At 36.5% G+C, this 18,872-nt stretch overlaps 1 protein-coding gene and 1 long non-coding RNA gene across 2 annotated transcripts in view; one reads left to right on the top strand and one right to left on the bottom strand.

The window, feature by feature from the left end:
• The window catches only part of LOC122409378 (scavenger receptor class B member 1-like), a 49,953-nt gene extending 32,305 nt beyond the window's left edge, over positions 1-17,648 (bottom strand). The window contains exon 1 of the mRNA XM_043416900.1: positions 17,047-17,648. Within this exon, the coding sequence (XP_043272835.1) occupies positions 17,047-17,077 (31 nt within the window). The 5' untranslated portion in view covers positions 17,078-17,648. The remainder of the gene's footprint in view (positions 1-17,046) is intronic.
• A 280-nt stretch (positions 17,649-17,928) lies between these two features.
• LOC122409467 (uncharacterized) lies at positions 17,929-18,865 on the top strand. Its single transcript, XR_006260706.1, has 2 exons — positions 17,929-18,365; positions 18,600-18,865. It is a non-coding gene; the product is annotated as an uncharacterized lncRNA (long non-coding RNA).
• Positions 18,866-18,872: the final 7 nt, after the last annotated feature.

Genomic DNA, 18,872 nt, shown 5'->3' with positions numbered 1-18,872 from the left:
CCGCGCGTGGGCCAACCACGTGCTCGTAAAACGGTCACTCTCACGATTCACGTTATCGTCATGAGGACTTTGATCTCCTTTTATTCAAAGATTTCTTTCGTTCTTCTTTCTTCAAGTATCACTAGACACCATTTTCATTCATTTTTACATTCCTACATAATTAATCGTCATTCAACATTAAGAGGTTTGAGGAAAAAAATATTTTTCTGGCATTTTTCTTTTGTGAGAGATCATACCGGTTTTTGAACGGACGATTTTTCATTAAAATGAAGTTGGGGAGACCGGGACTAAAGGAGGCAAACAGAAATATTCTACTTTTTAGAAGTTTAAAATACTCTGTCCATTTCTTCACCGCGAAGGAATTCGTGACTTAATTTTTTATAATTTCTAAAGACAATTTATATTTGCAGCCAAACGGGGTACTGCTTAAAAATGTTTCAATTTTTTTTACTGCAATCCGAATTGCACCATAAAGTATTGATTTTCTGAAAATATCGTTTTTGAATGGTCCTGACATAAATCGGGAAATACAAAAAAAATACAGAAAAAATGCGAGGACTGAAAGATTTTGTTAAAATTTTTCAAAAAGCTTACGAATTGAGTTTCTTATTAAACTGAGACATCCTGATAATAAACTAGCTTTAATACATTGTAAATTTTCGATCTCTTTGCGTGAAACTCGTATAGAAGACTTTCTGAAGAAATTGTCCTTGAAGAAAAAAAAAGTAAAACCCGATCATCGATTTTTCCCATCCAATTGAGCTGAACTCACCGTTTTCGGTTTGTTGCCTTTTTCCCACAGTGACGAAAAATTTGTTTTTCCTACATATTTCCACACATTTGAATCCGTTGAGAAATAGGAAAAAAAGTTACCGAACAATCTCGATGCTGATCAACTGCTTACACGCGAGTCGATAACTCTTCCGATGAATGAGAATTCTCTCTCGCTCTCTCTCTCTCTCTCTGTTTTTTCTCCCTCGTTCTTCGCCATGTAAAAAATAGGAAGGACGACCGGAGACGATAGAAGAAGGATCCGCTAAGATGCCTCATCAATATTTCCTTTGAAATCTTCCTTGAGGAATCTTATCTCTCGCAGTGAAGCACGTTAAGAAGCAAATGATTCACTTTGGTGCTGTCATCGTAGAAAGACTTCATTCAAATAGAAGAGAAATAATGAATAATTTACAAAACGAATGAAAATATGTCGACACGATACATCGTTTCGTGTATCATTGATAAACGACAAAATCTCAAACGACATTGTTTGACACGATTTCTAGAGGCACATGAGTTCAGGAGGAGATCAATGAATCAGCTTCCACGTACGAAAACGCGACTAGAAACATTTTTTTCTTTCCTTGCTGCTCCGAATCAGCCAGGGTATCTCAAGGATATTCGATGAAAAAAAAACTTGAGGCAGAATTAAACCTAAAAATCACTTTTTTTTAAATACACATATTTCGAGTTGGCATTTCGTAAAAGCGAAATTTTTTTTCTTCACACCTTTGAAACGAGGTCAAGGAGATTTTTGAGCAATAAAATTATTAAACAAGTGACAATCGCAGCTTGAACAAAAATAAATATCTATTTTCAAGGACGTTCCTTACGAACTTTAATTCATCAGGACTTTTCTATACAAACTTCACTCGACGCAAAATACTTCGAACTAACAAAGTACAATCATTTTTCGAAATTTACTGATGCACTGGATGCAATTTGCACACACGGAAGTTTCAAGTGTCCAAAACTTAAGAATCTCTTTCTTCAATTTGCCCATTCTTCTATAATAAAACTTGATTTTTCAATTTTTTAAATGATTGTACTGGATTACTAGAAGGAATTGTTACCCCTAAAAAGTCTCGTTGTAAGATCAATTCCATACATTCGTGGATGAAATGAAAAGTTTTGAAAAGTCCGAGTGCAAATTTGCACCAGTGTGGCGAGTATGTTACCTTAAAGGAAGTGTGGTGTCTCCGGATTAAGGGCAATTGGCTCCTGTTCCCGAAACGAAAGAAACACTATCAATCTACGAATTTACCTGTGGGTCCACCACGTCGAGGTCGTTTTAGATGAAGTTCGAAAAACCTGTTTGTCGTTATTCATGCTCGCTCTTTCTTTCCATTTTTCTCTCGGTATATGGGAGTAGAATTGGACCTCCGAAGGAGTCCTGTTCTTTTTTCTCATTATTGGGATGTGTTTTTTTGAGAGCAGTGACGAAGGAAACGAGATGAGAAGTTGCTGAATTTTCCATTGGATGGTTTCATTCTTTATACTCTCGAACAAAAACACTGCACGAATTTTTAATTTTGAATTCTCAATGAAAAATTATATTCCATCGATTTATTTCGCCATTTTAAACTCCAAGGAGAATACGATAATTCCGTTCCCCATAAGGCACCAGAAAGGATTTATCATTCACTTGGTTTTTAACGTTTTGCAAAATTCGCTTGGCACCATGAGAAGTGGGATCGATGGGAATATACTTTTAACGTGTTTCATTTTCCGCTTCGATATAATTATTGCATAACAAAAAATCGAACGATTATTCGAGAACGTCTGTCAAAACTTATTTCCCAATTTTTCGTCGACACGAATCTGAATAAATTTTAATATTCCCTCCTTATGAAATCGAATCGTGCGATCGAAAATTTCTTTCCCTCTCATTCACTCGATTTTTCCCAACGTATCTCTCCGCATTTGTCCACAAAAACGTTCGTAAACTCCAATATAAATGAGAAAATTGAGAAGGTTTTGATTCGTCGACTGAATTTTTACTTATTTTGGAAAAACATTTATTCCCTTTCCATATTTAAATTGGAGCACTGATCTTGCTCTCATCAAACTCTCGTTTTCTTCATTTTTCTTAAAACCTGCAATTTACGTCTGGTTTTAATGTGTATTTAAGTACTTGCCAGAGTTCTTACGAAGGGCTGGGAAAGAGAGAAGATAATAAATGGATAAAAAAAGCCTGCGGCGTGCACGGAGTCATGCGACTCGTTGGGTTAAGGGAGCTGTTGTTGTTGAGTTTCAAAGATATGCTCGATCGACTTGCACTTCGTTGTTGTATACAACGGGTGACCTTGGCGAAGAGGCTGTGTGGCATGAGCGGCTTCGATGCACCCATGAGATCGATGTAAAACGTGTTTGCCTCCATCCTTTTCCTCCGGTACGTTGTTTCAAACGTTTTTACTTCGCATCGAACCGCCTATTTCGTGTCTTTATACGCTCGCGGTTACGTTTCGTATTATTTATTTCTGTTGAGCGTTAAACAATCGGAGAAGCGACGTGCGAACGACAACGCAGTTCGACGCCCAATTGGTAGGCATTTTTTCAAGTTTTCGTGCCAACAAGTGGCACAAGCAAATTATTTATGAAAATTTATCAGAAGTAGTTACATGAACGGTCTTTTTGAGGCGAAATTTTGAAATTTTATGCACGTTGAAAACTGTCCCACTCGTACAGAGAACGGTCAGGGGCTGACTAATGGTTAAGGGGGTTCAGCCAACCAATTTGTGTGAAATTGAGAAAGTTTTTCAAATTTGTATTTGGGGTATTCGACCCTAATTTTTTACAATCTCAAAATGACTTCATGAATTGTTGCTGTGTCGCTCGAAGTGTCGGAAACATTGACAAACAATTTCAAATTTTTAACTGCTCAATTTTACCCACAGTTTTTGTTTTTCCATTTTTTTCGATTCTCTGTGTATTGAAAACTAATAATTACATTTAAAAATGTAAAGAAATAGAATATCGATTTTTGCACATACGTTCTGATAAAAAGATTTCCTTAAGGGTTCACCTTAATTTTCGCGTAATTTTCGACAAAACTAAAATATATTTTTTTCATTGATACAAACTCTCTTTAGATAGTTGAAAATTTCACAAGTTTTTGTTTTGCCTGACTAAAAATCACAAAAAAATTAGCGTGCTGAAAAATCAGTATGTTACACACTGTTTTGTGTGTTTTTACTGAAAAAACTTTCCGATGTAATTACGATTAGTTCTTTCCGTTGTGGCTTCAGTTTTTTATCGTTAAAACGAACGTACCGACCATTTGTAATTTTGTTCTACTGTCTTTAAAAAACTATCTGGATCGAAATATTTTTTTCACTCGACCCCATAAAATATTAAGTATTTGATTAAAAAAAAAAAGATTTCTATAAAAAAGAAAAAAGCATGAAGAATAATTTTGCCAGGATAAAACGAGTCTCAAAAATAGTTCAATTGTTCCTTAGACGATTTTTTGAAAAATGTTAAAAATGTCTCTCCCATTGAAATCGACATTTATTTTTGCTTCACGCTGAAGAACAGTCAAGAAGTGGATATCCATTTTTTCATGTTTTTTTTTTATCGAAAAGTGCAATAAAAATTCAAGAAAAAAAAATTTATTTCAATCCACTATTCCCAAAGTTACAAGGGTTAAAAAAAAATCAAAAACGTTTTTTCGCAAAAATACACAAAACAACACATTATACGTCGACATCGCATCAGTGACGTAATCGAATGCTGATTTTTGTAATGTTGGCTTATTGAAAAAAGAAATTTTCAATGTCCCATGAAAACTGATAAATCCTTGATTTGAGCAGGATTTAGAGTTTCATGTACGAGAGATTCGACTGTATATATGATGAATGAGAGTAAGAGGTATCTGGGGAAAGTGAGTGCAGCTATGCGCCTGAGTAACTTCGCCACTTTTGTCACTCGCACTTGTCCGTATATATCTGTATACTATACGTAGATGTAACGTAATTTCGTGAGTGGCTTGCAAAAGTTTCGCGAGATCGCGAATTTCTGCACAACTTCCTCTCTCCAGCGAATGCGTATACCTGTATATGTGAAAACATACGTATAAATTGAGAGAAAGAAAGAAGGAGGCAGATTTTCTTGACGCAATCTTTCGAATTCTCTTGGTGAATGTATTCGCCAAATGTGTTTGTACAATACGAATGGAAATATTCCATTTACTGAATGATTTTTGTTTCACAAAAAAATTACGTTTTTTTCCCCATGCATTTTGGTGGCACGAATAATGCATTGAAGAGCTTTTTCACAGGTGTAATCGATTGAATGGAAAAGTCAATTTCCTGAATCACGTTTCTTTTTTCAACGTGAAAACTCGAATTTCAGTATCAGATTGGCAACTTCATTCGATCAATTTTTAGGACGAAAGTGGCGCTTTTATAAAAAGGATTTAAAAAATTTCACATTTTTTATCTGAACTTGCAAATTATCTTTCGATTTTTTTTCTATAAAAATCTTGATTGCAAGTATCAGGCGAAGCTAGATAAGGGAACGAGACTCAGCCACTCAGTCTCGGTAATACGACCTTAAAAATAGAATTTCATATCAGTGAATGGAAAAAACTTAGTTATCTATAGAGACGCGGTTGCGTCTTGACGCACAGTATTAAGGTACTTCTCGAATGACAAAGTCAGCGAATCTGTACTCGAGATTAAGCCCTTAATAATATCGCGAATAGTATTCATTCATAGATTCTCGTGACTTTATTACAAATTTGTTTACGAGAACAAAAACAGACTGGAATAAACAATAAAAGTTGCAAGTCATTCTGAAGTATACTAAAATGATAAAAAGAAGATTAATCGATGTCTCGGTTTTTTTTTAAGCAGAATAAAAGAAAGACTACTTTGTGGTAAGACGTCACAAGAGAGTAATCAATCCTGCATTTAACTGCACATCGATGCGAAAGAGTGCATCATCGTCCGAGGGTTTGCATAAGCGAACATCTTTTCGTCATCGCGTAATAGTAGACGAGGGACATTCGCATAATTTGTATTTTCGAAAAAATTCCGTCTATGACGTTCCAGAAACGATTCCGATCGCGTGAGGTAAGTGATGCAAAATTTAACTCGATATTCCTGCTTTAAATGTATGGGTTCGTATTCGCATTCGATTTCTAGCCCCCTTCGCGTCCTGGTTTGTTCAATCTCCTTTTCACGGGGGGCGAATTTTCAAATTTTCATTTATTAATTTTAATGCAAAAATAAGCACTTTGTTAATTAGATCTTTCTCAAATCGACTTCTGTCGCCCAATCAATCGCATCGGCATTCCGACGAGACGCTTAAGTTTTTGCTTCTTTTCGTACTGATCGTCGCCACGATATTGTTAGTTTTTTAAAATAAAAAAAAACGATATTAAATTGAACTTTCTTTGGGCTCGATCGATTCGTTGAATTATTTCCACTCGTGCGAATGCCGCTCGAACTAAATTTCGGGAGCCAAACACACTCGAATCACAGCTCGTTCGCCCAGGTTCAAAAGACAGCATGGATTCGGTGAAAAACACGGCAATTTATTGTTACTCAATGAACAAATAAGCTGATGCACGCAGGAAGTTTTTCTTTATAGTGTGCAATGATTCACACAAAATCACAAATGTTCCATCGTAGTAAGTGTTTTGTCGATAAAACGTGCTCTGCATTTGCGTTCTCAGAAGTTGGTGCAAAGAGGAAATTCTTGAGATGATTGTTTTTTTTTTGTTCCGTCAATTGGATAGTTACCGATGTGGAATTAAAAAAATTGAAATTCCTCGACGACGCGAGAATACTGTGGAAAAAATTATCAAATTATTTTGCAAATGAACTACGAGAAGTCCGAATTGAAGGATGTCGATCCAATTTACTACGAATGCCCTGTACATACATGTAGATATCGATTTAAAAATAAAACGCAATGTCCCACCTGCTGTCGGTCGCATTCTCGTGAATTTATTCTAAGCAAGGATCTCATGAGTCTTTTTTTCACCGACGGATCGTTCTCTATGAATGATGAATTGTCCACGTCAGTTTACATCACGATGGGCACAAAATGCATGTGGAACTTTTTCTCATAAAGATTTTCGATGGAATTTTTTTGATCGTTGTAACTGCTTTGTAGAAAATTGAAGATTTTAATGTGCTCACGTATGACGAGGTCTTGAAATCTAGAAACGTAATTGCGCGTGTCACGACCATGGCGAATTATGGATTTTGCGAGTGTGCACGAAAAAAAATAATCAAAATGCACTTGAACGAATCTTTCGAGTTTCTTAACGAATGGACATTTTCAATTGGTGGGGCTCGATGAATTTTCGATTTTTCCCTTTTTCATATATAAGCCCGACTCAATTCATAATGATGAATAAATCAAATAAATAATTGCAATATCGTAAATTATTGTTGTTTTCTCCCTCTCTCTCTCTTTAGCGAGAAATAATTACTCATGGAATAACAATAAAACGACCTCGATCATTGTAAAAAAATAGTAAAAGAAGATAAAAAATCGACAGTTGCGTGATCGTAGACGAATCAACAATATTTATACGAGATCGTTAGTTTCCTTGCAACAGCTCGATTAAAAACTCGGTCTAGAATTAATTCTTATTTATGACTGAATATATACAGAGAATCGATCGTTCTAACGAGAACGAAAAAAAACGTTATTATCACCAGACATGGCGCATGTAAATTCGTGCTCAACTCATAACTTGTTTAACACTGATTTATTAGTGTTTTATTCCTTGACGAAAATATGGGGAATCGATATTTGGAATAGAAAAATTGTCCTTAACAAATTTGCGCTCAGAGCGTTTGACAATGTTTGAAATTCGTGCAGTTCACTTGCCGATCGCTTCGGACGAGCCCGTCGAATCTGATGTGAGTTTAAACTGGAAAATTCGTCTAAAATTTCGTTTCAGAAAGTATTTAAAAAAACACGAAGTTTTTCTGACAGAATAAACGATGAATTTTCGTGTGGGATTTTCGGACCGTGTACTTCTGAGTTTTTCGATCGCATCCGGATTCGTAACGTGATTTTTTTCGCGCATGTACAAACGCCGAACTTTTGAACTCGAACCTCGACGTGAGGCTATCGACGTGAACTTTTATCGATTGAAAAAAAGTCACATCGCTGTATAAAAGAGCGGACTCAATTCGGTCTGATCTGAGTTTTCCTAGACCAGATATCGAGGTCAATTCGGCGTACAAGGTCATTTCGTACGAACATTTCTTCACAAAAATAGCTTCCTCACGTTTTTCGAGACCGATAAGAAGCGAGTCACGTTGAATTTGAAAAATTTTCCGGACAGAAGGAACGTGAGCTGGAGCACAATTTCTCGCATTCTTGTGTCCTTTTCTCCTTGGGAATGACGAAGTCAGGGAAATCATTTTCAAGAGAAATAAATAAATCGATTAATTAAAAAACACACTTTCTGCATTCGCGCAACTTGTTATTGATTGTTCCAAACATCTCTCCACTGCCAAAATAATTGCGTTCGCCTCGCTCTTAATCAAGCCTAATTTCATTTATCATTGAACCAGCGATGCACTTTCAAACTTTTTACGAAATATTCGTCGAGCTTTATCGTTTTTGACGTACGGGCCACTTCATCGGTACGTTTATATCTTTCGTCGGCGAGACGCTCTTGAAATGTGCATTTATTAATTGAGTTTTCCTGCTCATCTTTGTTTTATTTTCCTAACGCAATATTAAAACTTGAAATTCTCTTCGTTTATGAAATCGCGTCGTTCATTTATTTTATCACTCACGTTAAGTTTTGGAGTCGAATTGATGAGGGATTTGTTGAAATGAATTTTGACAGCTCCGCGTTCAGATACAATTCCCAAATTTCGGACTTCAACACGAACGAAATAATCGAGACAAAGTTCACGAAAACGTGGAACAATAAACAAAGGTTAGTAAGCAGTTTTCCTTGTCTCTTCGTCGAGAGATTCAGATTGCTTGAGAATTTGCTTTCTCTTTTGTTTTTATACTGAGGAAAAAAAATGTTTCATTCGACTGTGAACTGGACAATGAATTATAAGAAACTGCCCGACAATTCTCATTTTTCATTGTCGCGTTCGTGAAAGAATATATAAAAAATAGGAATTCTTGAATTTTCATTTCCAGTGTAAAAGTTTAAGGAATCAAGAAAAATCCTATTTTTTTGTTGGTTCGAGGAAATCGAGTACCCTCTCGAGACTGAGATAAAAATATGACAATGAAGGAAAGATTGTTCCGTCCCGTGGATGATGTGTCCTCGACCTCGTCTGCATCTCGAGTGTTGGGTTTAACCAACGAGCGAGTATATAGAGCACGCGTCGATCTAATTGGGCTCGATTTTTATAGCTCACACGTCGATAAGGGTTTCGAAGGTAAACGACCAAACATTTTCTCGATCGATTGGAATTCGTGCAGTTTTGTGTGACGAACGAAGAGGAAAGGCTACACGTTAATTTTCGTGCCAGGGCCAGTTGTTTTTGCTTTCAGCATGAAACACAAGCGTGCATTTACATGTGAGACATTTCAAGACGAATCGTCTCAACTGCAGTTTCCATCCTCCGGAACTTTCTCCATGAAACTCAAAAGATTCCTCATTTATACAAAACAATTTATAAAAAAATACAATTTTCCATGGCAATGAGACGAATTTTGAAGGGCGAAGGCACCGCAATTTCGCTCGAAATGTCTTGTACACACGTGCCCCGTTGAACGACTCGATTACGAACGGCCGAATATTGAGTGCTCAATTATTATGGGGTGCCCATCACATTCGCTGGGCGATAATCGTTCCAAGGATAAATATTCGATTTCATAATTTATTGGCAATCGCTTAACTCTCGGGCTTCCCATATAATCGTTATTTTCATTATTTTTGATATTGCTGTGACGAAAATAATTAAAATTATGTAAGAAGGCGATAGGCTTTCGTGGATTGAGCAAAACTGCTTCGAAATTACGTAATTGATGAAAAGGTGTGTTTCCATTGATGGCACACGACTCGAGTCAAAAGATCTGAAATTTTCGTGTGTTGCTCATCAGTATTCGAGCACTTTTTAACGCTTCGTGCCGAACTTTTTTACTTGCGTTTCCGCTATTTAATGCGTTGTTAATGATTCATGGAATTATATCGCACGCGAACCAACTTTATACGGCGTTTGCGTCATCACGATTCGTTGCTCTGTACAAATTTTTCAGTTTTTTGTCGATCAATCTCTTGCATTTTTTTGAGCTTAGTTTCTACTGTGAACAATGTAGCATGTCAAAATATGCTCAAATCTACGAGGAAACCGTTGCGCGTTGTCACCGAGTACGAAAAAAATTGATTGAAATTATTTTAAGGTGTTCCTTTCGCATGAGCATATTTTTTGGTGGCGCGAATTGGGCCACTCGAAATCTAACCTCTGAGAAGTCACGGTTGTATAGAAAAAGCTGCTGCTTCTGCCATTTTTCCAACTTTTATCGTTAGTATCTCTTTTAAGGATTCGGTAACCCTTTATTTTTATCGTCGCTATGGATTCCTTTCATTTTTTTTCTATCTGTGAGACAGTTTGTATCAGGAATTTAGAATTATTTAGTATATGAATTATTGAACAGAAATTTGGCGATGATGGAATCTCCATAAGCTCCCGTATAAATTTTACGATTTTTCAAAGCTTTATTCTGTAATGAATGTTCGATAACCTGACCTGAAATTTCGCCAATCTATTCGCATGCACTTTTACTTTACTGTTATTTAAAATCAATTATTTATAGAATATTCGGGTTCGTGAAAGGAATACCTTGGCTTGAAAATATCGAAAATTCTTATGACGATAGAAATGCAACGGAGGGTATTTAGCCGGAGAATTATGGAGCCGTGGAAATTTTTCGATCTTGATTAAACTTGTGTTTAGTGCGAGTTCCTCGAACAGCACGATCCCATTAGCGAAAGTCCTGATCGTCGGTGTTTATTTCTACGCATGACGTCAATCGTTCCTTCCTATAATCTTATGAGTTTCCAAAATTTATCAACGGTTCGAAAGCAACAACACGATCGACTTTCGCTTTGTTTCCTTTTTTTCTTTAGCGTTTTTTCTTTCCTCGGGAAGCCTGACAAAATGTAGGGTTTAGAGATTGGAGAAATTCTCCTCCCTTGTGCGAGAAGTACACAAAATCATTATGACGCAATTCCCATCCCAAATAAAACGAAAATAAGTGGAAAAGCAATAAAAAATTTCGAACGCCATTTGAATTCGGCTTTTTCTAAAAGGCTCTTTCATATTTTCCGTATCTTCTCGATCTAACCAGCGGGTTTTTTCCTCTACCGAATGAATAAACTCCGAGACTCAACCCTAGAACAGAATTAGACTCGAATGCACGTGCGTCACAGTCTTGGAAATGTCCACAAGTCGAAAATTGCACCCTTCGGAACTCGAGTCCGATAAGCTCGAGAGATCGGTATAAATGTCATGTTGTATGGTCACTTTATAATTCCCGAGCACCCGTTCTTTGCCTGCTATAGTTATTCAGCTCTTTTTACGAGGCTGTGTCTTTCAGGCTCAAGAGAGAGGAAAAAAATGTACTTAAAAAACACGAATGTCTCGCAGGACATTCACCGACGTAAATTTTTTATGTGCCACTCAATTTGGACGAGGTTCATTTGTCTTTAGTACAATTGAATCATTCCGTAATCTTTAGTTGCTCATAAAGTCAGTGCATAAAACAACGTTTGCACTTTCAGCTAATTCACATTTGTATTATTAAGCACAAAATAAACATTTTCAGATTATTCTTTCGCGTACACATTTTCATTCAGTTTCAGATACAACTTTGAAGCTTGCAATGTTGGAGTCCAACGAATTTAACGATAAAAACATTTGGTATTCACTAATTTTTTATTTCACGAAATCATTCAGGTTTTTTGGTAAATGAAATTTATCAGGGTTCTCTGTGCAAAAGGAAAGCAATTTCCTAATGAATATTTCACGAAAAATATTCCACCGTTTCAGGTCTTCAACTTTCGAAAGCTATTCATCAGGGGAATACTTTTTTTCAATGTTTTTTTTACGATCATAAAATTGAGTTTGACTCTGGGATTAGTGATCGAACCCAACAATAAATTGATCGACTTCGAGGCCAGTGAATTTTTCACAATATAAAATTGTTTCTGACGAAACAATGTTATTCTCAAGTTTAAAATATCTCCATAACTTCATCCATCGAGTATCGGTCATTAAGATTTTTTTCCTTTTTCTCACTATTCGTGAAAAAAACACATATTAAAAGCAGCCGATCCTAGCACGTAACATGATCAGCGGATGCGTCAGTTCGAGGGATTCGTTCGAAATTGCGTGGTTCGAGGGGAAAAAAATCGTCCACATGAACCCGTAGAAACGGAGGAAGATTTGCGGAATGCAGCTGATAATTAGTCATCTTGTATCGCCTGTATGGAGTAATTATGAAAAAAAATTCATTATTCTTCTCCCCGCGTAATCACTTCTTGTTTTAATCGCCAACATGCGGGATGCCATTAAGTTTGCTGTCGTAATCCTTTCTGAGATTCTTCTATTCACACCCATCTATTTACTTATTCGTTCGCTCAGTTTTCTTTGTTTGCATGATTTTTGGCGGAACGTCGATTTGTCTGTAGAACCTTAATCATTCAATTGTATTTCCCATTTTGAATCTGCTCCAAGTTTTCTTTGTTCGATGTCGAGTGTTTTCAGAGGTCGAATTCAACAGCTTCGCGTCCAAATCTTCGCTCGCGAGTCCAACTCGGGTCCTCTTCATTCAATGACGTTTCAATCATGATCTCTCTAACGCAGTTCTTCACTATTTAAGCACGCGGATTTGGGGAAACTGCAGGAACCCCGCTCCGATACGTTTTTTCACTGCAATATTTCCACTAAAGGCTCAGTCGATTCGAATTGCTGGGAACTCAAAAAAATCGCGGTTGTGGAGTGGCTGACTGAGCCTTGGATGCGAGCATCGAGATCGCCCCAGGGGCGATCGATTGCTCATCCGTCGCTGCCGGTAGTGCAGTTTTTAGAGCTAAAAAAAATTCGCTACAGACTTAAATCGTATGAATAAACGAAAATGCGCGAAGACTAATCGGGGGAAAAGTGTTTAAAAAAGAAATTTCTCCGCAAGCGCATCGATGCAGTTCACAACTGCATGTGAAATCGATACCCAACGAAATGGTAGACCAGCAAAAATGAGGTAAAAGGAAGTGGCGAGTGATCACGACTGTTGACATCATAGTCGGAATACTTTTGCTCCTGAATGAAAACAAGTTAAAATTCATAAAAATAAGTTTGTGAGCGGGAGCGATTTATGAATCGATCGATCAACGCGTTTACGTATTCAATGCTTTTCTGACGCGAGTTAGCTTTGTTTTTCGTCCTGTTTCGTCTGTGTTTTCTCGCAATCCTGCTCCATCCGACGATGATATTGTCGTTAATGCGTGAAAACTAAATGATTGATCGATGATTTACTTCGAAAAAAAGTGACAAAACGTGCGTTTGACTAGGAAGCCTCAAACGCGTGGCGAGTACATCGGAATCGATTTGCCCTTGCTCCATTGAATCGTGACGACGAGCTACGAGGTCTGCTTCGTCTATTCCGAATCCTAATTATACTGAATCAAGCATTTTTGCATGTGAGGAAAAAGCGATAAAGTTTTCTTGAAAGAATACAATGCAGCGAGCAGTTATTCAAGTTTCGTTAGCGCAACATCGATCGAAGTTTAAACATCGATCCTCTCGCGAATAAGTGAGATACAGAGAAAAAAAATCAGACAATAAGAATCATTATTCATGACAGGAAATAGGTGAACGAAAGAATGAAAAAATGAATTGGTTGCTTGCGAGAATCGAGGAAAATCCAGTAATTACTCTCGTCTTCGCGTCTATCTTTCTTTTCAATGATGCTGTTTTCATATTACAACATTGCTGGGTTCATTATCGCTCCGATTTACATGTAAAGATTTACACGCGCGAATACGCCACTGATGACAGTGTGCAAAAAACAATTCGGAGTGTTAGGAAATGTGGTTTTCTACATTTTTTTAATATTCTTCAGTTTCCATCATTTCATCTGCGTACAATTTCTCGTGCAGATGGAACATTCTTGTTGATCAAACTTCCAGCAGGAGCTTCCTCCATTGAGAAATTAATGAAGAAACATTACTTCGCAGTCTTGGACGTTCTCACTCGGGATGGTAAATTGCAGATAAAATGGCATTGTATACACACTGCCACCGTATAATCGAATCGATTTCGCAATTATCAAATTTAATGGAGAAGTAGTTGACGTCCTCACGATACTTTATAGCGTACGCGGTTATTGTTTCTTGCTCAATGTGCATTCACAAATCAATTACATTTCGTAAATCAAACATATTTTGCAGTGTTTATTCTGGCTACTCGGTAAAGTGCTTGGAATCCGAGGAAAAATCGAGACTTAATATTTTCATAGGATTCATCTTTCTCATAATTCGATTATTAAACGATTTATTAAACGATTCACCGATAATATCGCAGGCTTTAAGGTAGTTCATGCCCGTAGGATCGTATTTCATGGGAGTCGAAATTCGATCGATTTTTACTTCCTAATTAAAGATACAATCACTCTAAATTAATGTCAGAGTTATTTATTCAAAATTGTAAATACATTTTTTCAACTTAGTTTTTGGCGAATGAGATTAGAAGCCATTTATTGAAGGGGGATCCATCACTGACTGAACCCAAAATTTCATTCGTCCCTGGCGAAAATACTACAGTTTTTTATGTAAAAAATCGCATTGGAGAGCGCAAAGGGAAAACACAAAGGGAAATGGATCAAGAAAAAAGTGTTATAATAAAAAGACAGAAGGCTATGACAGGAATGGCCCAAGCCAAGAAGAAAGAAAACGCCAAAATAAGCAAAATTACGAGTGCTCATTTTACCAATTTCGTTCGATCTTTAAAGCAATGTAACTTTATTGCTAGAAAGACAATCGTCTCGAATTTTTTCCCAGACCTTCATTATATACTTCATTGTTACAGTGTACTTTTTCATAAACTTCGTAAGAAGCGATCATTCGTTATATGGAAAGATAAACGATTTTATACGCACAGTCCTTATACTCCTGTGTATTTTACTTCATATTTAAACACGTTTATCCGAATAACCAATAAGACGAACCCTTTAAAATTTGATACGCGTGTCAGCCGATTACCCATTTAAACTCTGTGTAAATTTCAAGACTCTTAAGAAAATCGTTTCGTGCATGAACTACCTTAATTCAATTTCAGAGTTATCGGGTACATAAAATCGAAACAAATGTTGTGATATAAACAGCTTGAAACTTCAGACAAGATACTGAACCTGTGCTTCCCTATATTTTAGGCTGATTGAAAGTAAAAAAAGAATCGACATTTCTTCTCTTTATAAAGGAAATTGAGACTGTTCTTTATGCTCAAACGGATCATTTAATTTTCAGCAAATTTTCCTTCGATAAATCGTTCTTCAATCAACATCTCACGCGCTCCATTTTCATTGGTTGGGTCAAGGTAATCAACGTTTATTAATGAAATGTCTGAACTCGTCGAATATGAAGAATTATTATAGTGGCGATATCGTGATAATTATTGGAGCAATGGGATCACACGACTGCGGTATCGGTTTACTGCAGTCTTTCCAAATTCATTCGAACGAATGAACGAGCAAATAGAATTATTGTATTTTCATTTCAATCAAACGGATTGCCTGTCGTCCACTATTTTATCGCAGCTAAACATCGAATCGTCGAACGATTAAACTCGTTGATAAACATCGTAGAGAACGAGATCAGTGCACTGTGACCCCGTCACGTTTTGACGGTGGAAGAAAATTCGACTCGATAAACTTCTTTGTCAATCTTGTTGAAACGTTATGGAAAAAAAAGTATTTTTTTTTCCATACCGTAGCATCAGACTTTTGAGTATTTACAGGGGTGCAAGATTTTGAATCATCGAAAAAAGAGACGCTCGTTTTTTTTCATTTTTATTGAAATCATTTCGTAAGATTCAAAATTCATTTTGTGACAAATTTTTCCCTTCTGTATTAAATCCAGAAAAAAAAAAATACATACAAATCATTCTCAAGTAAAAATGAATTTCTTTTCACATTTTCAAATTAATGCTTTTCATAAGTTATTTATTGAATTAAATCCAACCGACTTTTTTCTATATTTTTTTTCGTCTTTTTAAGCAGAAACTAAAATATTATACACTGAAGTGAAAGTATTTGAATTTGGCATTTATATTGTTGAAAATTAGAGCGATTGATTGAGAAAAACAAATAATACAAAGACAAAAAAAATAAATATTTACAAATGCATTTTTTCCTGAAAATACGAACGACAAATCGAAAGTAATTATCGGTACTCACGATCACGTGGAAGGGATAATTATTGACAAAAATCATCCTCCTTACCCTTTTGGTCCTCCGCGCTTAACCGGCTTCGATAAAATTTTCACGCGCCGACACTCATATTCAGTCGATCGTTCATCACGAAGGGCTTTCCGGGATTTTGTCAACTGATTCCAATGGCCAGATGTCAAATTTTCTCGTGCGCTCGCGTTCACAAAGATTCGTCAAAATAATCATGGTGCAACGTACCTTCTTATATGCAAAGCTAGAGCCTTTTCTGCTCCATTTTTAATCCCATATTCACCATCGCCGTTTCAGGCTGATCGAATATTCGGAGGAGTGAAAATTTACTTACCGTAATCTCGCGATGAAATTACGTTCGTTTAGAAAAAATTGATTTTCACGACTTTTTATTAATGAAATACTGCTTGATGACGATCATTTGAAATTTATGGGAACTTTTACAACGGATGCGTCGAACGAGGAGTTAATTTTGAGGTTTTGTGAGAAATTGTCACTTTGGTTTTTCAATCGAAAAATGCGAGCGATGTGTCGTGTTCGGTATATATGTCGAATTGCGTGCAATGAAAATTCAGCCATATTTATTCTGTGACCGAATCTAAAGTTTACCAAATAACAGGTTTTCATCTCATCGATGAAAATCCATCGAAATTATTGAAAATCATTCTCATTATTGAGGTACGAGAAGAAAAATTTGTTTGGACGTAGAAAATAATGTCGCTCTTGCTTTTCATAATTTTATAGTTATATTTGAAAAATGAGGAAATCTTGGTGCATCGATCGAAGAATGATGGCAATTTCTTAAAATTTAATGAAATTTTTTAATTCGCCAAAGCGTCGAGAGGAATCGAATAATTGGTCGAATGTACTCACCAAATGGTAGTTTTCCGGTGTAGCAGAACATGATTGAATTCGATGTTTAATCCTCTCGTGTAAAAAAGGGAGGCGAGGATTGCGAAAAATCAGTTGAATGAAAGGAGTAACATAAGAAAACTTTCGCTTTCTTCTTTCCAAAATTTATTCCGCTTCGGCACAAGCGGTTTTAAATTCAAGTAGAACAATACGAGGAATTTGAAAAAAATCACTGAGCGGTCCGTCGTCGAGAAGGAGAAAATGAGAGTACGAGAAGAAGGAAAAACAATAGAATGTTGATAGCGAAGAAAAAATCTCGGTACGATGAGATTGTTTCGACCACCCCGTTCACAATTGCACGTTTAACTGTTGAAGATCGCGTCTCCGAGTGTCACAACGGTCGTCCGCATTAGCGAGAATTAAAAACGTAAATTGTCTCCTCGGTTCTCGGCTTCTTCGTTTTATTGAGATTATGCCGATTTTTTATTCCCTTTTTGATACGCGAGTCTCGCGTCGCGGAATTGAGATAGAGAAAAAAAAGTGAATAAGAAGAACGGAAAGGAAAAGAAAATAACGTTTTGATAACACGAGCCGAGTCGAACGTACACCGCGCGCGCGGTCAGTCTAATATAATAATACGACGATAAGACGCGATGAGAGAGACGATGAATTTATACACGAGAAACGACAGTTATCTATTTAGGTCCTCGAGGGTAAAATTCTCCTGCGATTCATCGCTTCGAACAACTAGACGGAGCAGCTGAAAAAAGAATTATCGAGAGATAGAGAGAGAGAGGGATTGGGAGAGGTGGGAACGAAATGAAATAAACATTTGAGCGAGTAACGTATCGTTGTTAAATTTCATTAATGAAGAAAATCGAATTACTCACAGTCAAGATTCAATGTTATGACAACAAGTTGTGGATCGTTTCTCGATGTTCGAGCCAACGGGTCTTGTAGAATAAACGCTTTCATATGAGAAAGTTCCACATTAAAACTTTGACAATAATTGTACTTTTTTTTTCTGCAATATTGATGAAATTTTTTTTCATCGTATCTGTTCGACTCTGCTCATTAAAATTGTGGAGTAAGTCAATTAATTAATAGAAACGTTGAAAGTGAATGATTAGTTTTAAGGACTCTGCCTGAATTTTTCTTCGTTCCTGAGACTGGAGACGACAAAAAAATGGAACAATATTAATCTTGGAAAATCGACGCGGAAGTATTGCAGAGAAAAGAATTTCAAACGTTCTTATCTCTACTAAAGCAAAATTACTCTTTGGGCTGCGAGGCATTTGACACTGGAAAAAACGCAGGCTGCTTCGTGAAACGGCAGCATGGTAATTTCTAATATTTTATTAGAAACGATTTTTTTATTAAAATTCGGTCAATTTTGTCGTTTTGTTCATCATCTTTTAATTCTCTCTCTATTTGGTCACAATTTTCGTTTATTTTTCTATTTTATGGGGTTGTTTTGGAGCATGCTTCCTCTCCAACTAACGATTGTTTTCTCTCTTTTTCTGGCTACGTCTTGTTCTTTGATTTAGATGCCATTTTACTGCGTCTCTTTTCAGCAATTTTTTTTAGGTCCTCCTTGGTCAAGGCCAGTCCTGCGGAACACACGTTTTCTATGAGGCGATGTTGCGTTGTGACGTAAATGGTCAGTTTTTTATTTTTCTTTTTGCTAATGGACAATAAATAGAACGAGGGCGTAAAAAGATTGTGCATCATAGAAGATGGCTATAAACTTTCGGTTTTTATTGTAGTTTAACACGAATGAAAATCTGTGGAAAAAGTCCTGTATAGTTCCAAAAATAAAAATTTTTTTGTCAACCTCGAATTTTTAT

The sequence above is a fragment of the Venturia canescens genome, chromosome 1, assembly GCF_019457755.1.
Source record: "Venturia canescens isolate UGA chromosome 1, ASM1945775v1, whole genome shotgun sequence".
In the NCBI taxonomy this organism is placed as follows: Eukaryota; Metazoa; Arthropoda; class Insecta; order Hymenoptera; family Ichneumonidae; genus Venturia; species Venturia canescens.
Note: the sequence above shows the minus strand (reverse complement) of the source record. Positions and strands in the feature narration are given on the sequence as shown.